We start from the raw sequence: 13,547 nt of genomic DNA, 5'->3' as shown, positions 1-13,547 counted from the left end.
TACTATCAACTATTTGCAACCCTATGCTACCTGCCTTCTGTCTCTCTGACTGCTTATTCCAGACTTCCCAAATCAGAATCTTGCCACATCAACAAAAAACCAAATCTATGTATTTGATAAACACTATGGAGTGAGTCTGTATATGGGCTAGCATGTGTTAATTTGATGATTGGGAAGTTGAGATGCTTGTATTGGACATAAAGGAATTATTTGAGAAACAGTAGTTTTTTCAGTGCACAGAACAAAGGACAGATCTATTTTGGATACGTTAAAAAGGATCTTTCCTTGGATATATGTAGCACATATATTCCTCCTTAGAGGAACTTCTGTAAGATCTTTATTTCAAAAGGACTTTGAGGAGAGGGTACTACCCTCATCGTGTATATGCTTTCTTCATTTGTGTAATGAAACAGGTAACTTCCACCCCTCTATTCTATCTGCATATCATCATCACATGGACTTCATTCATGCAAGCATCTGAAATAGTGGAAGGAGACGAAATGTAATTTTATAAATTATTACATTTCCCCTATAAAGAGAAGGCTGAAGTTTTCATCTAGTTCATTTTACTGGTTTAATTTTGGTAATGTGGAGGGGTAGGAGGAGAAAAAAAGAAAGAAAACATAGTTGTGTTGCAATGCTGATGAGCACATTTACAAGGCTTTGCCAGAAACTGTGTGCTTCAGCTTGCCTTTATTAGCCATTTTGGAAGATGTCTTAGTTGCAGTTGCACAAAAAGCATTGTCAGTGCTTTTATATTTTCTCATTTAGAATACTATGACATTATTTGGAGAAGGACTACTTCTGCAGCACACAAGCCTGTATCAGTATTGTATAATAGAGCAGCTAGACTCATTTTGCAGTGTGATTACAAAACCCATCTTAGTGAATTATACAGCAAGCTAAATTGGTTTCCATCTTCTGCAAAGCCAGAATATTATCTTGCACAAATAGTGTACAAATGTAGAAATAATATGAGTCCAACCTATCAGAACGATAGACTACAGAAAACTTCCACTGTTCACTCCATCAATACTCTGTCTGCTAATGACACCTACCACATTCTGAAAGCAAACTCTAATAATGGTGAATACTCCCACATCGGTGAATACTCCCACCTTTTTTTTTCTTTTACAAAGCTTCAATTTACTAGAACATCCTGCCACTGCTAAAAACTCTCCAAATCTGAAAATCAATTTTTTGAGTAACCTTTCTGCATTTTTCTTGATTAGAAATTTTTGTGCACACCTCTGATGCTACTGTACATTCTTTCTATTAATTGAACAGTACAGTACCATGGTTTGCTTTAGACAGATTTTTCTGCATCTTTTTAAATATAAAAGTAGTCCTTTGGTATAAGTAGCCCAGACCGTTCACTATAAATCTTCCTATAGTAAATTTTTGAACTGCTTTCCAATTACACATTTTATTTTTTTACGTAGCACTTGATCTCCTTAAAGTAACATTACAGTACTATGACTACAGCCAAAAAGCAAGCACTTGCATACAGGTTTTTTAAAAAACACAAATAGGGTAAAAGGGGAGGAGGAAGAGAGCTTGATGAACTTTACTATCCTGCCCTACCAGCTTGCTTCTAGTCTCTAGGCAACACCAGCTGAAATGAGCTGAAAAAGAGCTATGCGGTCTTAATGAGCTTTCTTCCTAATATTGTGTTTACAGTATTACAGCTCGGGATAAGTGAACTGGGGCAGAGAGGGGCAGGGAAATGGAGACAAATGGTCAAATAGCTCAGACTAAGACTGAAATTATATCCCAAGAAAATCGGATACAGAAATAGAGTACCTGGCAAAGTTTCCTATGGCTGGACAAATCTCAGAGCAGCTTTCCAAACCTGTCTATCCATTTCTAGAATTCACCGACAATGGAGACTGCTTAAAAAAAGGCCACAAACATATGTAGATACATACAACTGCATGCATATAGTCTAGTTGATTTATTTTTCTCTCTATATTAAAATCAGTAGCTCCAACTCTAGCAGAGCTGTACAACTAAAGATATGTAGAACATACTATTTTGCAGACGTTCTGTCTGTTCTCCAGATAGAGAATTATTAGTGCTGAGCTGAGACATAGTTGATGGTATTTGGAGTTGTCATAGTTTTAAATGTTTCTCCTGTGATCAGCAGCCGTTGATTTAAATGAAAATCTTTAGCTTTTTTCTCTCTTACATATTTCATAGACATTTCAAGTACATCATAGACAAAAAGGTATAAATGATACCAGGTGAGAAATGTATTTCTGTGATTTGGTTTCAAGGTCAAAGCACAGAAATAGCATCTACTTCCAGTCACTGTAAAGGACAGAAGAGTTGAAGACCTTCAGTAATCTCAGGCATAATTAGTAAATGAACGAACATTCACTTCACAGTATTTCCATATTGAAATGTCTGAGCTGAATTTTTGGTCTGGTCAATGTCCAGGGTAAAAATTTAGGATTCCAGTGTTTATGACTAGGATGATTTACATTAGGAGTTCTGAAAAAAGAATGTGAGAAATAGCTAGGCGAAGGCAAGCCAAAATCAATGGTACTGTAAGGCTCTTGCCACTTGTTCAAGATTTTGAGAATTAATTAAATTCTCAAATTTATCAGTATTAATAATTCTAATTTAATGCATTTTCCCTGTCACTTACAATGAGTCAATTGCTAATTAAATATTGTTGAAAAAGATGAATTACCATTACATGCTTAAAAAGAATGTTGCTAATATGTCTAAATCTAGATGTGAAACATAAGACAATATGATTCTAATCCCCTAAATACCGTTGTTATCCAAAACAATTTTACACAGAATTAATTTCATTGTCAAAAAAGGAGCAAGTATTGCAAAACTGAATGAGCAACACTTAACCCTCTAACATGTAGTGCTATAAATTTTATATTCAAATTACAGTGGATTTGTTTGCAGAATGAATCATTTCCCATTGATGGGGTAGCAACGACTTAAAAAAAATAGCATGTCACTATTGGCAGATCCCATAAATTAATTATTTTTTCTCCCCTATGCATTGTAGATATTTGTGTTTAAAGCCTATATAAATGCACAATTTGAAGTTATACTCACCAGTAGTGGCTATCATATCTTTTTGACTGACAATGATGAGATTTCTGTCATGCTTTGCCTCTCCTACAGTGCCAGTGATGGGATTTTTTTTTTTTCTAGAAATCTTATTACTGGATGTGCTGTCGTGGTCTCAGATGGAACTTTCAATCAAAAAGGCAATCAGAAGGTTATCCATTTGTGAGTTTTCCTACTAAGGAGCTTTGCAAAGCTCTGCAGCGTATACTATAACTCAAAGTCAGAACTACTTGTCCTAAACACTTATGTGACTATAAACAATAATGAGATCCATATCTCACAGCACTTTCTTTTACTCTCAGGACTGAGATGTAAACTAGAAATTGGTGCCATCTACATTTCGAATCAGACTCTTGCATTTATGCTACTATAAGATTTAGCATGATCAGAATGCAGAGCACCCCGGCACTTGGTGCAAGTGATTAGTAAGAATGTGTTTGGCTGTTACTACAATCTGCTAGATAAATGTATTTGATTTCACTGAAACCTTGGTGACTGCTGCTTTTCTGTTCTCTGATGACTTCACTCTTTATTTATATTATTACCAAAGTTGCTAAATAAAGTTACTCAGAGACAGAATTTGTGAGTACAGTCTAACTTAAATGAATTGGAGACTTCATTAATTTCATTAAAACCATTGAGATACATGTAGAAGTGGCTTTTGCATTAGTTATTTGCAAACTGCAATCATTAAAACCAGCTGTGCCATAGCTAAAGGAAATGTCAATGTTTCCATTTTGAAATGCATGCAAAGTTGGGGGGTGATGTGTTAAGACACTTTGTTTGCAGAATAAATATAACTGAGGATCCTAAAAGAGCAAGTTGTTTTTATTAACAATACTTTAAAGAAATGTTATGAGGTTAATTTTCAGCATGGCACACTGAGAATTGGACACACGCATAACTCCTGTGGTCACAGGCTGCTGCATATCTAATTCTCCATGCATTGTCAAAAATTGTTTCAAACATCTATGCCTTTTTTATTTTGACTGTATTCATTATTGTGGCTGCTAAATAAATGATTTTGGAGGAAATGCATCCATCAATAGATTATAGAGTTATTCAGGGAGATTCTTTTCTGTTGTGTACAGGTAAAACTGAAAGAAGAGCAGTAACAAGAAAGGTATTTATAAAAATATATTTCACAAAGTAGGAAACAATACAGGAGTTTCTCTGAATACAATACATGGAGTAAATAAACAAACAATAATATAGCATGAAAACAAAGTAGAAAATTAAAATGATTTGCATGTAATACATAGTTTTATTATACAGTTGCTACTTCTAAATGGCAAGTTTGCATTACAAATTGAATATGCTTGCAGCTTCTAGTGTATTTCTTTCTCTGTGTGCAAGAGCCCTGGTGCATCACCATGAATATTATAGAAAAGAAATGCTAATAACATAAGCAGTAAAATTATGTACACACTGGTTCCTGCTCTAATACAGTGGAGAACTATAAGCATGTTTTTTTTTACTGTACTGTGTTATGTGTGGAATTCTAAAAGTCAATAGTTGAAATATTCACATGAACCAGTTTACTTCCAGCTGTTTGTGCTTGTATGAAAAACACCAGTTACTAGATTTATGAAGAAGATATAAAACTGTCAAAAATTTTCTCTGGGAAAATTTTATTCCTGCCAGCATTCTCTTAAAGTTCAACTACTGCAAATGGATAGGTTACTGCTTTAATCTGCAACAATTTGTCATTTTTCGTTTCAAAATGTACATGTATTAAACATTCATTACATATAGAAAAAAACTCTAATGGATATAATTTAGTTTTCTGTATAATCTCACTCTACAGATTATCAGTCTTAATAAATAAAAGCAGTAATGGACATCAATAAAATATTTATTTCAAGAATTGAACAAATAAACTTGATCTTTAGCAATAAAATCAGCAATTCTTTCATATATGTAAGTCCATCCCCTTTCAGAGGTTTTTTTTTTTCCTTTCAGAAGACGAAGTGCAGGATCGATCCTTCTTCTAGAAAAAATCTTTTTGTAAAGCAAGGTTTTGTACCCCCGCCTCTGAATCTCTGCACATCAGTAGGATTTATTACCCATCACTGGAATGGATTAAGAACATGTGAATATTTTAAGGCTTGACACAATATTTAATGATGATCAGTCTGTGGTTACGTGGCCAACAATTACTGTATGTACAATGTATGGTCACTGCACAGTAGAAGTCAGTAGGGATTTACAATGCTATTTCTATTCAGCATTGCTAAGAAGACCAAGATATTGCTTTTTAACATTTCTGTGGTGGGATCTTTGTTGGCAATGCAGAAACAAACCATTAGCTTTACACATACTGGCAGGAGATACTGTTCAACAGCAAAATCCCTGCAGGTCCATTACCTAAGAAAGCACCGTTTTCTTTTCATTCTTTTCACTGAAGATAATCAAAGATCCAAATCTCCATCTTCAGAGTGGCCAAGTGAATATCAAATATCCAAAGACTTCTAGACACTCCACATACTTTACTTCACACTCCACAAGACTTAACCTCCTAACATATACTTTTTTTTGGTTCAACATTACAATGTAGTTGATTTTATAGATGACTGGCGCTAAACTTGCCTCTAAAACAAAAAGCCACAGTAGTTTTAACTAACAGCAGTGGCCCTAGAATATTACATGTTTGTTAAGTCAACAGTGAAAAAGTTTGTAATCCACTGTCAAGTTTCTTTGTCGCTTTCTCCAACTGAGTAAAGTTCTCCGAGTCTTTTAAAGCGAGGACCCCATTCGCTGAGGTAGTCAAAATTCTGATCTGAGTCTGATGCAGAGGACTCCAATGAGCTAAGGGAACCAGCCACTGAGCCTCTTCCTTCATAGCCATAAATCTGGATAGAGTCATATGGTGGAGCTGTAGGATCATTATCAGCTTCATGCAGCCTTACGTTAATAAATTCATCAACATCAACACCATTAGGAACAGGTGCAAGACCCTGCCTGGGCATAAATTGAAGATCGGGCTTAATATCCTTACGAGGCAAAAATCCATTAATTCCATCAGGATTTTGCAAAGTTGCAATATCAAAGGCTTCTGTATCTTCTTCACCACCTCCTTCATCATCATAGCGAATAATATTTTCCCTCACATCTTCATCATCTTTGATAATTAGAGGCTCATTCTTATGTCTTCGCAGTGTTACAAACAGCACCACAATGACTGCAAAGAAAGCATCATAGGCTGATTAGGTGAAAAATTTCTAATCAAAGCATTACATATTAAGCACATTTGTGGAAGGTGAGAGGTAGGTTTTTTTGTTAAAGTAAGAGTAATGAAGCATAGTGAAAAGCTGAAAGATCTAAAACTTTAACCACACACCACTTGAGTGATGAAAATTTACTCAGAAGCTCTGGTTCATCCTCTAGTTTTCTGTTATCAGCTCATATTTACATTTGAAGTTCAATTTTATTTAAGTAATAATGTTCTGAATACCTCCAGTTTTGAGCCTCAAATTTAGACAAACCATTTATTTTCCTTTTCTAAGAGTTACAGACCTAGGTGAAGTCAAGTCGCTATCATTCACTGAACAGTAGTCTATAATCATCTACACTTTGTAGTAGTAATGATCTACACATGGATTTTTTTTCAGAATTAGAGGGTGTTTTTCCGAAAACATAGACCCAAGGACAGAAGGAAAATGGTATCTTTTTTTTATATGCTGCTAAAGATTCAAACTATCTAACAGAAAAGCAACTGAAACTGTAAGGGAAAAAGAAAGAGGACAGATTACGTCAGCCTCAGAATCATGGACAGATGCACAAAAAGCACTAAATTGGTTACAGTTGTTGTTTTTGCAGCTTAATGCTGAAATTTCAGTTACTGATGTAAATCTCAGTTACAAAGTGAAGCTGCAAGGCACAGAAATAGGGCTCTTCATTCACTGTTCTCTCCCTTGCTTGCTTGATGTCATATACTGATTTTTGTATGTTTTATTAAAATATACAGTGCTGCTTATCTTGTAAAAGTGCAATATCCCTTAAGCCATTACAATCTGGAATAAACTCATACAAATCTTAGAAGAAATAACACATAACAAATAATCCATTTTTCATCATCTGCAGTATATACTCTGCTCACCTTGCTACTCAGCGTACCTGATTTTTGGTTTCATAATTCAACCTTTTAATTATGTAACTAATATGTAAGACTCTTTCGGACAGGGACTTTGCTTTATATGTTTTTTCGGTTCTTAGTACAATAGGGACCCAGTCCTGATGTCTTTCAGTACCAAGGCACATTACACATATCCAAACTGATAATAATTTTCTAGAATGCATTTCCTTCTATGTGACTTCTTTGCTTACTTACAGCCATTTATGAATCAGAAATATTTTGAACTGCAGGCTGTGAAATGAATACACACCTAGTAGCAAAATGATGCATGCTAATATTGCAATTAGGGCTCCCATACTGAGTCCAATGGGAAGTACATATGCTTCAGCATTACAGGACTGGACAATACCATCACTGCTGCAACCACAGACTCGAATAGTGAGGGTGCTAGTGCTGCTCATGGGAGGATTTCCACTATCACTTATTATGATTGGCAATAAATATACTTCTTGCTTCTGCCGGCTGAATCCACTATGCTTTGCCAAAATGCTGAGAGTATTATCTGGAAAAGAGAAAATTTGCATTGTTTTAGCACTTAAAATAACTGCTAAAACACAGTTTTTTCTTAATGAGTTCAGAAAACCTCTAACCAAACACATGCACACTGTATTATACTCATTAGCCTGGCAGCACATGATGGAGAAATCCTTCCGCTTTTCCTCTGGCCCAAATGAATGGGTGTAACATACGCATTTTCTTGTGTCATGCAATATGCTCATAACTGAATAGCACCCCCCCCCCACATTCTTCCCTGCATACATCCCAATAGCTGTCAATCTCTTCCCACCATAATTCATCACTGATTTTCTCAAGTCACACAGTCATAAAAATTCAGCCAATACAAGAGAAATTGTCAGAATAACCCAAACTTAATAAAGCATGTTCATCAATTAAAGCAAATTTTCCATGTATTATAAGCACAAATTGTGCAATATTCCACTGCAATAAAAGATTCTTCTTTTTTATTAATAGGTAATATAAAGGCTGAGCATATTAAGAGTTGCAGGCCTAATTTTCAATGATCTGAATGTTTAGTAGGCCTTAATAACTTGATGAAAATAAAACAAAACAAAACAGAATGTGTTTCCTATGAGACAGCCAGAGCAAGTGAGTCCAGGATATTCTTACCTTTGCAGATTTATCCAGGTACTTAACTTTAGAAACACAGGCAGGCATGCTGACTACCAGGCCTTTTTGTTCTCTCCTTTTTCCTCATACACAGTTAAACTTCTCATAGTCACGAAGTTCTCAATTCACCATTAAAATGATTAAACTATAACTCCTTGAATACTTAAGTACAATGTGGTATCTGTGATATTTAAATACTATTAACTGTAATTGATCACTGTAAGCAACTGCTGTAAGAGTAGAGTTGATTTTATTTAGAGTAATTGTATAAATTCTATTCTGCATAGTTGTAAGAACTAAGTCAGTCATTTAATGTACAAATAATTTCTCAATCAAATTCCTGACTGAATGCCTGAGATTTTCTAGTGCCTTTAGGTAACTATAGATTTTAGCCATGTAACAATATATTCTTTTCAAATATCAATGATCTTGTATGTGCCAGAACGCTCAGGTATAAACCACAGTACGAGAGCATGTCAAATATGAAAGACACTTTAATTTATTTACATAAACAAATATTTAGCTTTTAAATGCTTTATTCCATGAAATAAAAATGGAATTAGAAAATCAATTCAGTATTCTGAGTTATATACTAAGAGTGCATGTTGATTTCTACTAGTTTGTTTTCTTGTGTTCCTTCAGCAAAAATAACATTATAAGCTAACAAAATGATTCTCAAAGGCACATAGAATAGGAATTTGTATGTGTTACTGAAGAACATAATAACAATTGAAAAATAAAGTTGTGCATCATACTTGGGAGTAGCAGGGTTAGACTGAAGTTCCTTTCATTAACCTCCCTTCTGTATTACCAAAGTAAATGCTCCTGAAATATCATGAACAAAAGTAAGTCTCCTGATACTTTATGTTATGAAATGGACTAATGCAGTCACTAAGTGACATTTCATGGAAGGAAGTTAGTGGGAGTTATCTGGCATGCAGGGAAAGAAAGAGTTCAAAGAGAGGCAATGTTCATATGACAGATAAAACAAAGACCCTATCTTGAGATGAAACTGAAAATCATGGAGCTGGTGTGTGTGACAATATGTGTGTGCATATACATATAGTGACTGTAGGAAAGCTTTGTATCTCCTTTGATCTCGGTACTGGTCAGGTACTTGCCTGAAAACAAGAAATAGCTTAGGAGATGTTTAATTTGTACCAACTGTCTATAATTGCCAGGAGCACTTCTGGCAGCTCATGGTATTTGTGCAGCATATCACTACCCCAGCATAAAAGAAGACAATGTATGCTTCAAGCAGCTTGCAGTCTATGAAGTACAAAAACAGAGAAAGATGCAGAAGGGAAGAGGGGAAATATATGGAAGCTAATACTGTAAAGATACTCTTCACCTAAAAAATCAGCTACTTTATAAAGCAATATTAATACGATTACTTCATAATACCTTTGCAGAACAGAAAGGATTCTTCTTACGATTCTTCTTTCTAGAAATCCAGGGTTTCTATCTATTCAAGTTAGAAACAGCCGCATGAAAACTGATGGCACCCTGGAGTTAAATAAATAGTCTAGTCCTTTCTCATGCCCTTTTTAAAATTAAAGGAAGCATATGTGTTTATTAAAAATAAATTTCAGGTATGAGCTCTTAAGAATTCTGACAACTCAGACAGGATCAAAATCCTGGATTATACGCAGTATTATCTGTGCCACTGTGATGCAGTGGAAAAAGCAAGTGTGTATTAAGTCAACAATTAGCACACCTTTAGAATGAAGCAAAAATTGCAGTCCTTGCTGGTTAAATGTGTCAGAGGTTTAAATATACACATAGCAAATAAACTCACTTCCAGTGTCATACTTGCTCTCTAGCTGAACTAGAAGGAAAAAGGGCAAATATTCTGTTAGTAAAATATTGTTGCTAAGTTTTCCTGAACTTAAGTATGTACTGTTTTACCAAAATAAGAGAGGCCATCACATCTATTGTAGGTGTACAAGGTACATTTTTCTCTGAGAGCTTCCCTTTCCTTCTCAGCACTGCCGCGCTCCCTCCGATTTCAAACACACACACACACACACACACTCACTCTCTCTCTCTCTGTCCATTTATCTATTTCTCATGCAAAATTATACATTTCTAATGACAGTTAAAAATATCTAAGCATACATTGTATCTATAATCCTTCGCTTTAAGTTTTCAAAGGGGAAAAAATTATGTGGGGCTCAATTTCTAGCTTTCTGTGTTTTTGAGACAAGTCCCATTCAGGATAATGTTACCTCTGTAGTCACTTATTTGGAGCTCCAGACACTCTTAATGTTGTATCATTCAGTAGCTTCTTGTGGCCTAGAATCTATCCTAATACAGACAGTTCTTTCCTATTACCCTGCTACAGGCGTTCTCTGTCCAAACTGGAAGGCAAGATTGATCTGCTGAGCCCTAGCATCTCTGCCCTTTACAGATATGCAGGAAAGGTACAGCATGCACTTTAGGAAGGAGTGGAAAAAAGAAACCGCTGTGGGTCGTGGCAGCTTCAGATCCCTTCCATCTCTCTGACACCTAAACACTGCTATTCTGCCTGGTTAAAAAAAAAAAATTCTAATAAACCAGAGTCAGAGTCTAAAACGAAACAAAACAAAAAAAGAACAGTATGAAGACACAAAAAGAGGGCGGAAGAAAACAAGAGGAAGGAGGTGGGTTGGAGAAGATAAAGGACCCATTTCTGCTAATCAGTGAAGCTACTCTGTGAGTTAGAGGCTACTTGGTAATGGCTATCAATTCCAGCACAGAGGTGAAAAAGACAAGCAAATCAAGATATCTGAGACAATGTTTATCTGAACTATTTAAGTGTAATAGAAGTTGAACTGTCTTTTAGCATTAGTATCATGTAAGAAAAGCCACAAGACAAGCAGAAGAGAAAAGAGAATAAACTTTCTGTTTTACCAAGGTTTGTTTTGTTAAAAACTGTTGTGTTAGACTAAGGTTCAATTTGTTGTGCCCAGGAAGAAACTGGCAATCAGAAGTTGCCAACAGGAAAAGCAAAATGAAATGACAGAATTGGTTTGCCAATGGATGGAAACGGCTCACTTTTGCCTTGGGAATTTTGTTTAGTGACAAATTCCTTCCCCTTTTTTGCCGTCTCCTAAAAGAAATATCCTTTGGTGTTGCTGGAGGTGTGACTCCTAAGTGAAGAAAAATGACTCCCTATTTAGTGGGCTCCTAAACTTGAAAATAAATCATAGCATCTGATTAGCACTAAAAATTTATCTGATTGACTTTTTTCTCTCTGTGGATACTCTCCTTAAAGCATCTGGACCTGGCAAAATAGCAGGAATCTCCTCCAGGAACAACCTCCAGTGCTGCTGCATGAATTAACTTGGCAGCAGGTGCTCAGCAGGAAAGGGGCTGATCACTTTCCCTCCATCTTTCCAATTAACCTGCTGGTTTTTCACTATAGCACTGTTCAGGTTATTTGTTTATTCATGTTACTTTTAGCAAAACAAGGAAAATTACATGAGGAAGCAAGGAACCCCTCTCTGTCAATAAAGCTCTCTGCTACAGGCAAAGAGAGACACTGAGTCTTTACCTCGGGTCACTGGGGTATATTCAGGGAGTCCTCTGATATTCTTTGTAGTCACAATATCAAAACAAGCCTCCCTGAATTCTTTACCCTTCCATGAAGAGAAGGGATTGATGACGTTCATTGAAATGCCAGAGTCCTATTAAATGCCATTTCACTGATGATGTACCAAATACATGGGATAGACGAGGAGCTGCATTCTGTCCTGAAAGCTTAAGGAATGATGTGAGACAAGTGATCTTAACAATTGCCTTAACTCCTCACAAAGTTTTACATCACTGTAAGGACAGCTCCAGGAACACATATTTAAAATTTAGATCGGGGGTCCATTTTAACCATTTTTTAAACATAAAATCAGTCATTTAGATAAGCGGATGACTCAGTTTCTTAAGTTTGCAGTTGATACACAGAAAAGATGACCAGGACACCACAACAGACCTGTGGATCACACTCTGAGCTAGTTTGGTTAGAGAATCATTCTGGCATAACATTTCATTCTCCTAATTCACAGTTTGCCATAATTTATGGAGACTCATGTCTTAAATTTTTATTTCTGTTTTGAAGTTGGTTTTATTCACTTTCTGGAATAGCTGAATTATTTTTATTAGTGTTCTACAAAGGAAATACAAAGTTTAGAAGCTGGAGTTGATCTTTATCGGGGAGTACTTCTGCCAAAAGGATAGAAGTTAAAAACTTATGAGCAGTTAGAGGACAAAACTGTGAAGCACTCTTATTTATTCCAGTTCTTAGAGGCACTACCATAATAAAGTAAGAACTAACTGCAACTTCTTGTTTCCCCAAATCTTCATTCAAAACCAGTCCAATGAGCACTTTTTTTCTCTTCAGTTTGTTTCTATTTGTCTACAAGCAGATTTGCCAAACAACCATCAAATACACTGTTATGGGAGTATCTCCCTCACAGCTGGAACAAATAATGATAATGCTGCAGGTCTTAACAAGGTGTTCAGTATGATTTCTAGACAAAAATGATTTGAATAAGCACAACTGAGGACAGGCTTAACACAGGGCCAAGGGTTTCCTGCAGATTCCCAACTGTACTCAAGATCCCTGATCTCGCAGGACTCTTGGACGAAAGATTTTAAGAGAAAGTAAACGAAGTACTTTAAATACAAAGCAATTTTTGTATTTGGTGAACATAAGTGACCTTAGTGGCATCAACATCAACCTTTGGACATGAAAATAACAGGCAGGAGTCATCTTCCACTTTGTATAAGATATGTATGCTGCAATTTTAAGTTTGACAATAAAATGACAGAACAAAAATAAAAACAGAAGCAGCCACTTTACATTCAAACGTCATTTTTTCTGTGCACATCGCTGCAATTCTTTAATTCCCTGATGATCTCTCTAATGTTTTCAGATCAGTGGACTTCCCTGCTGCGTAACCTTACACCTACAAAGCTCTTTTTCTGTCTTTCTTTTTCTATCCCTTTTATAATGCTCTCAGAAAGATCAAATCATTAATGGTATTAAGGACTTTCTGGCAGAAATTGTTATCTATGCTGGATGTTACTTATGTGAAGAAAGAAATAATTTTAATTGGAAACTTTACAGCTGGAAGTCCTGGAACCACAGACGTATATGTTTCTTTATGTTTATTAGCGCTATGTTTGAAACTATTTTCTGAAGTCATTATCT

At 35.7% G+C, this 13,547-nt stretch overlaps 1 protein-coding gene across 1 annotated transcript in view; it reads right to left on the bottom strand.

The window, feature by feature from the left end:
• Nucleotides 1-4,308: 4,308 nt before the first annotated feature.
• CDH8 (cadherin 8) overlaps nucleotides 4,309-13,547 on the bottom strand; it is a 152,076-nt gene continuing 142,837 nt past the window's right edge. The window contains exons 12-13 of the mRNA XM_064519721.1: nucleotides 7,482-7,733; nucleotides 4,309-6,277 (exon numbers count right to left, since the gene is read on the bottom strand). Coding sequence (XP_064375791.1) covers nucleotides 5,784-6,277; nucleotides 7,482-7,733 — 746 coding nt within the window. The 3' untranslated portion in view covers nucleotides 4,309-5,783. The remainder of the gene's footprint in view (nucleotides 6,278-7,481; nucleotides 7,734-13,547) is intronic.

Source organism: Dromaius novaehollandiae, chromosome 13, assembly GCF_036370855.1.
Source record: "Dromaius novaehollandiae isolate bDroNov1 chromosome 13, bDroNov1.hap1, whole genome shotgun sequence".
In the NCBI taxonomy this organism is placed as follows: Eukaryota; Metazoa; Chordata; class Aves; order Casuariiformes; family Dromaiidae; genus Dromaius; species Dromaius novaehollandiae.
This window is presented reverse-complemented; position numbering and strand designations above follow the sequence as displayed.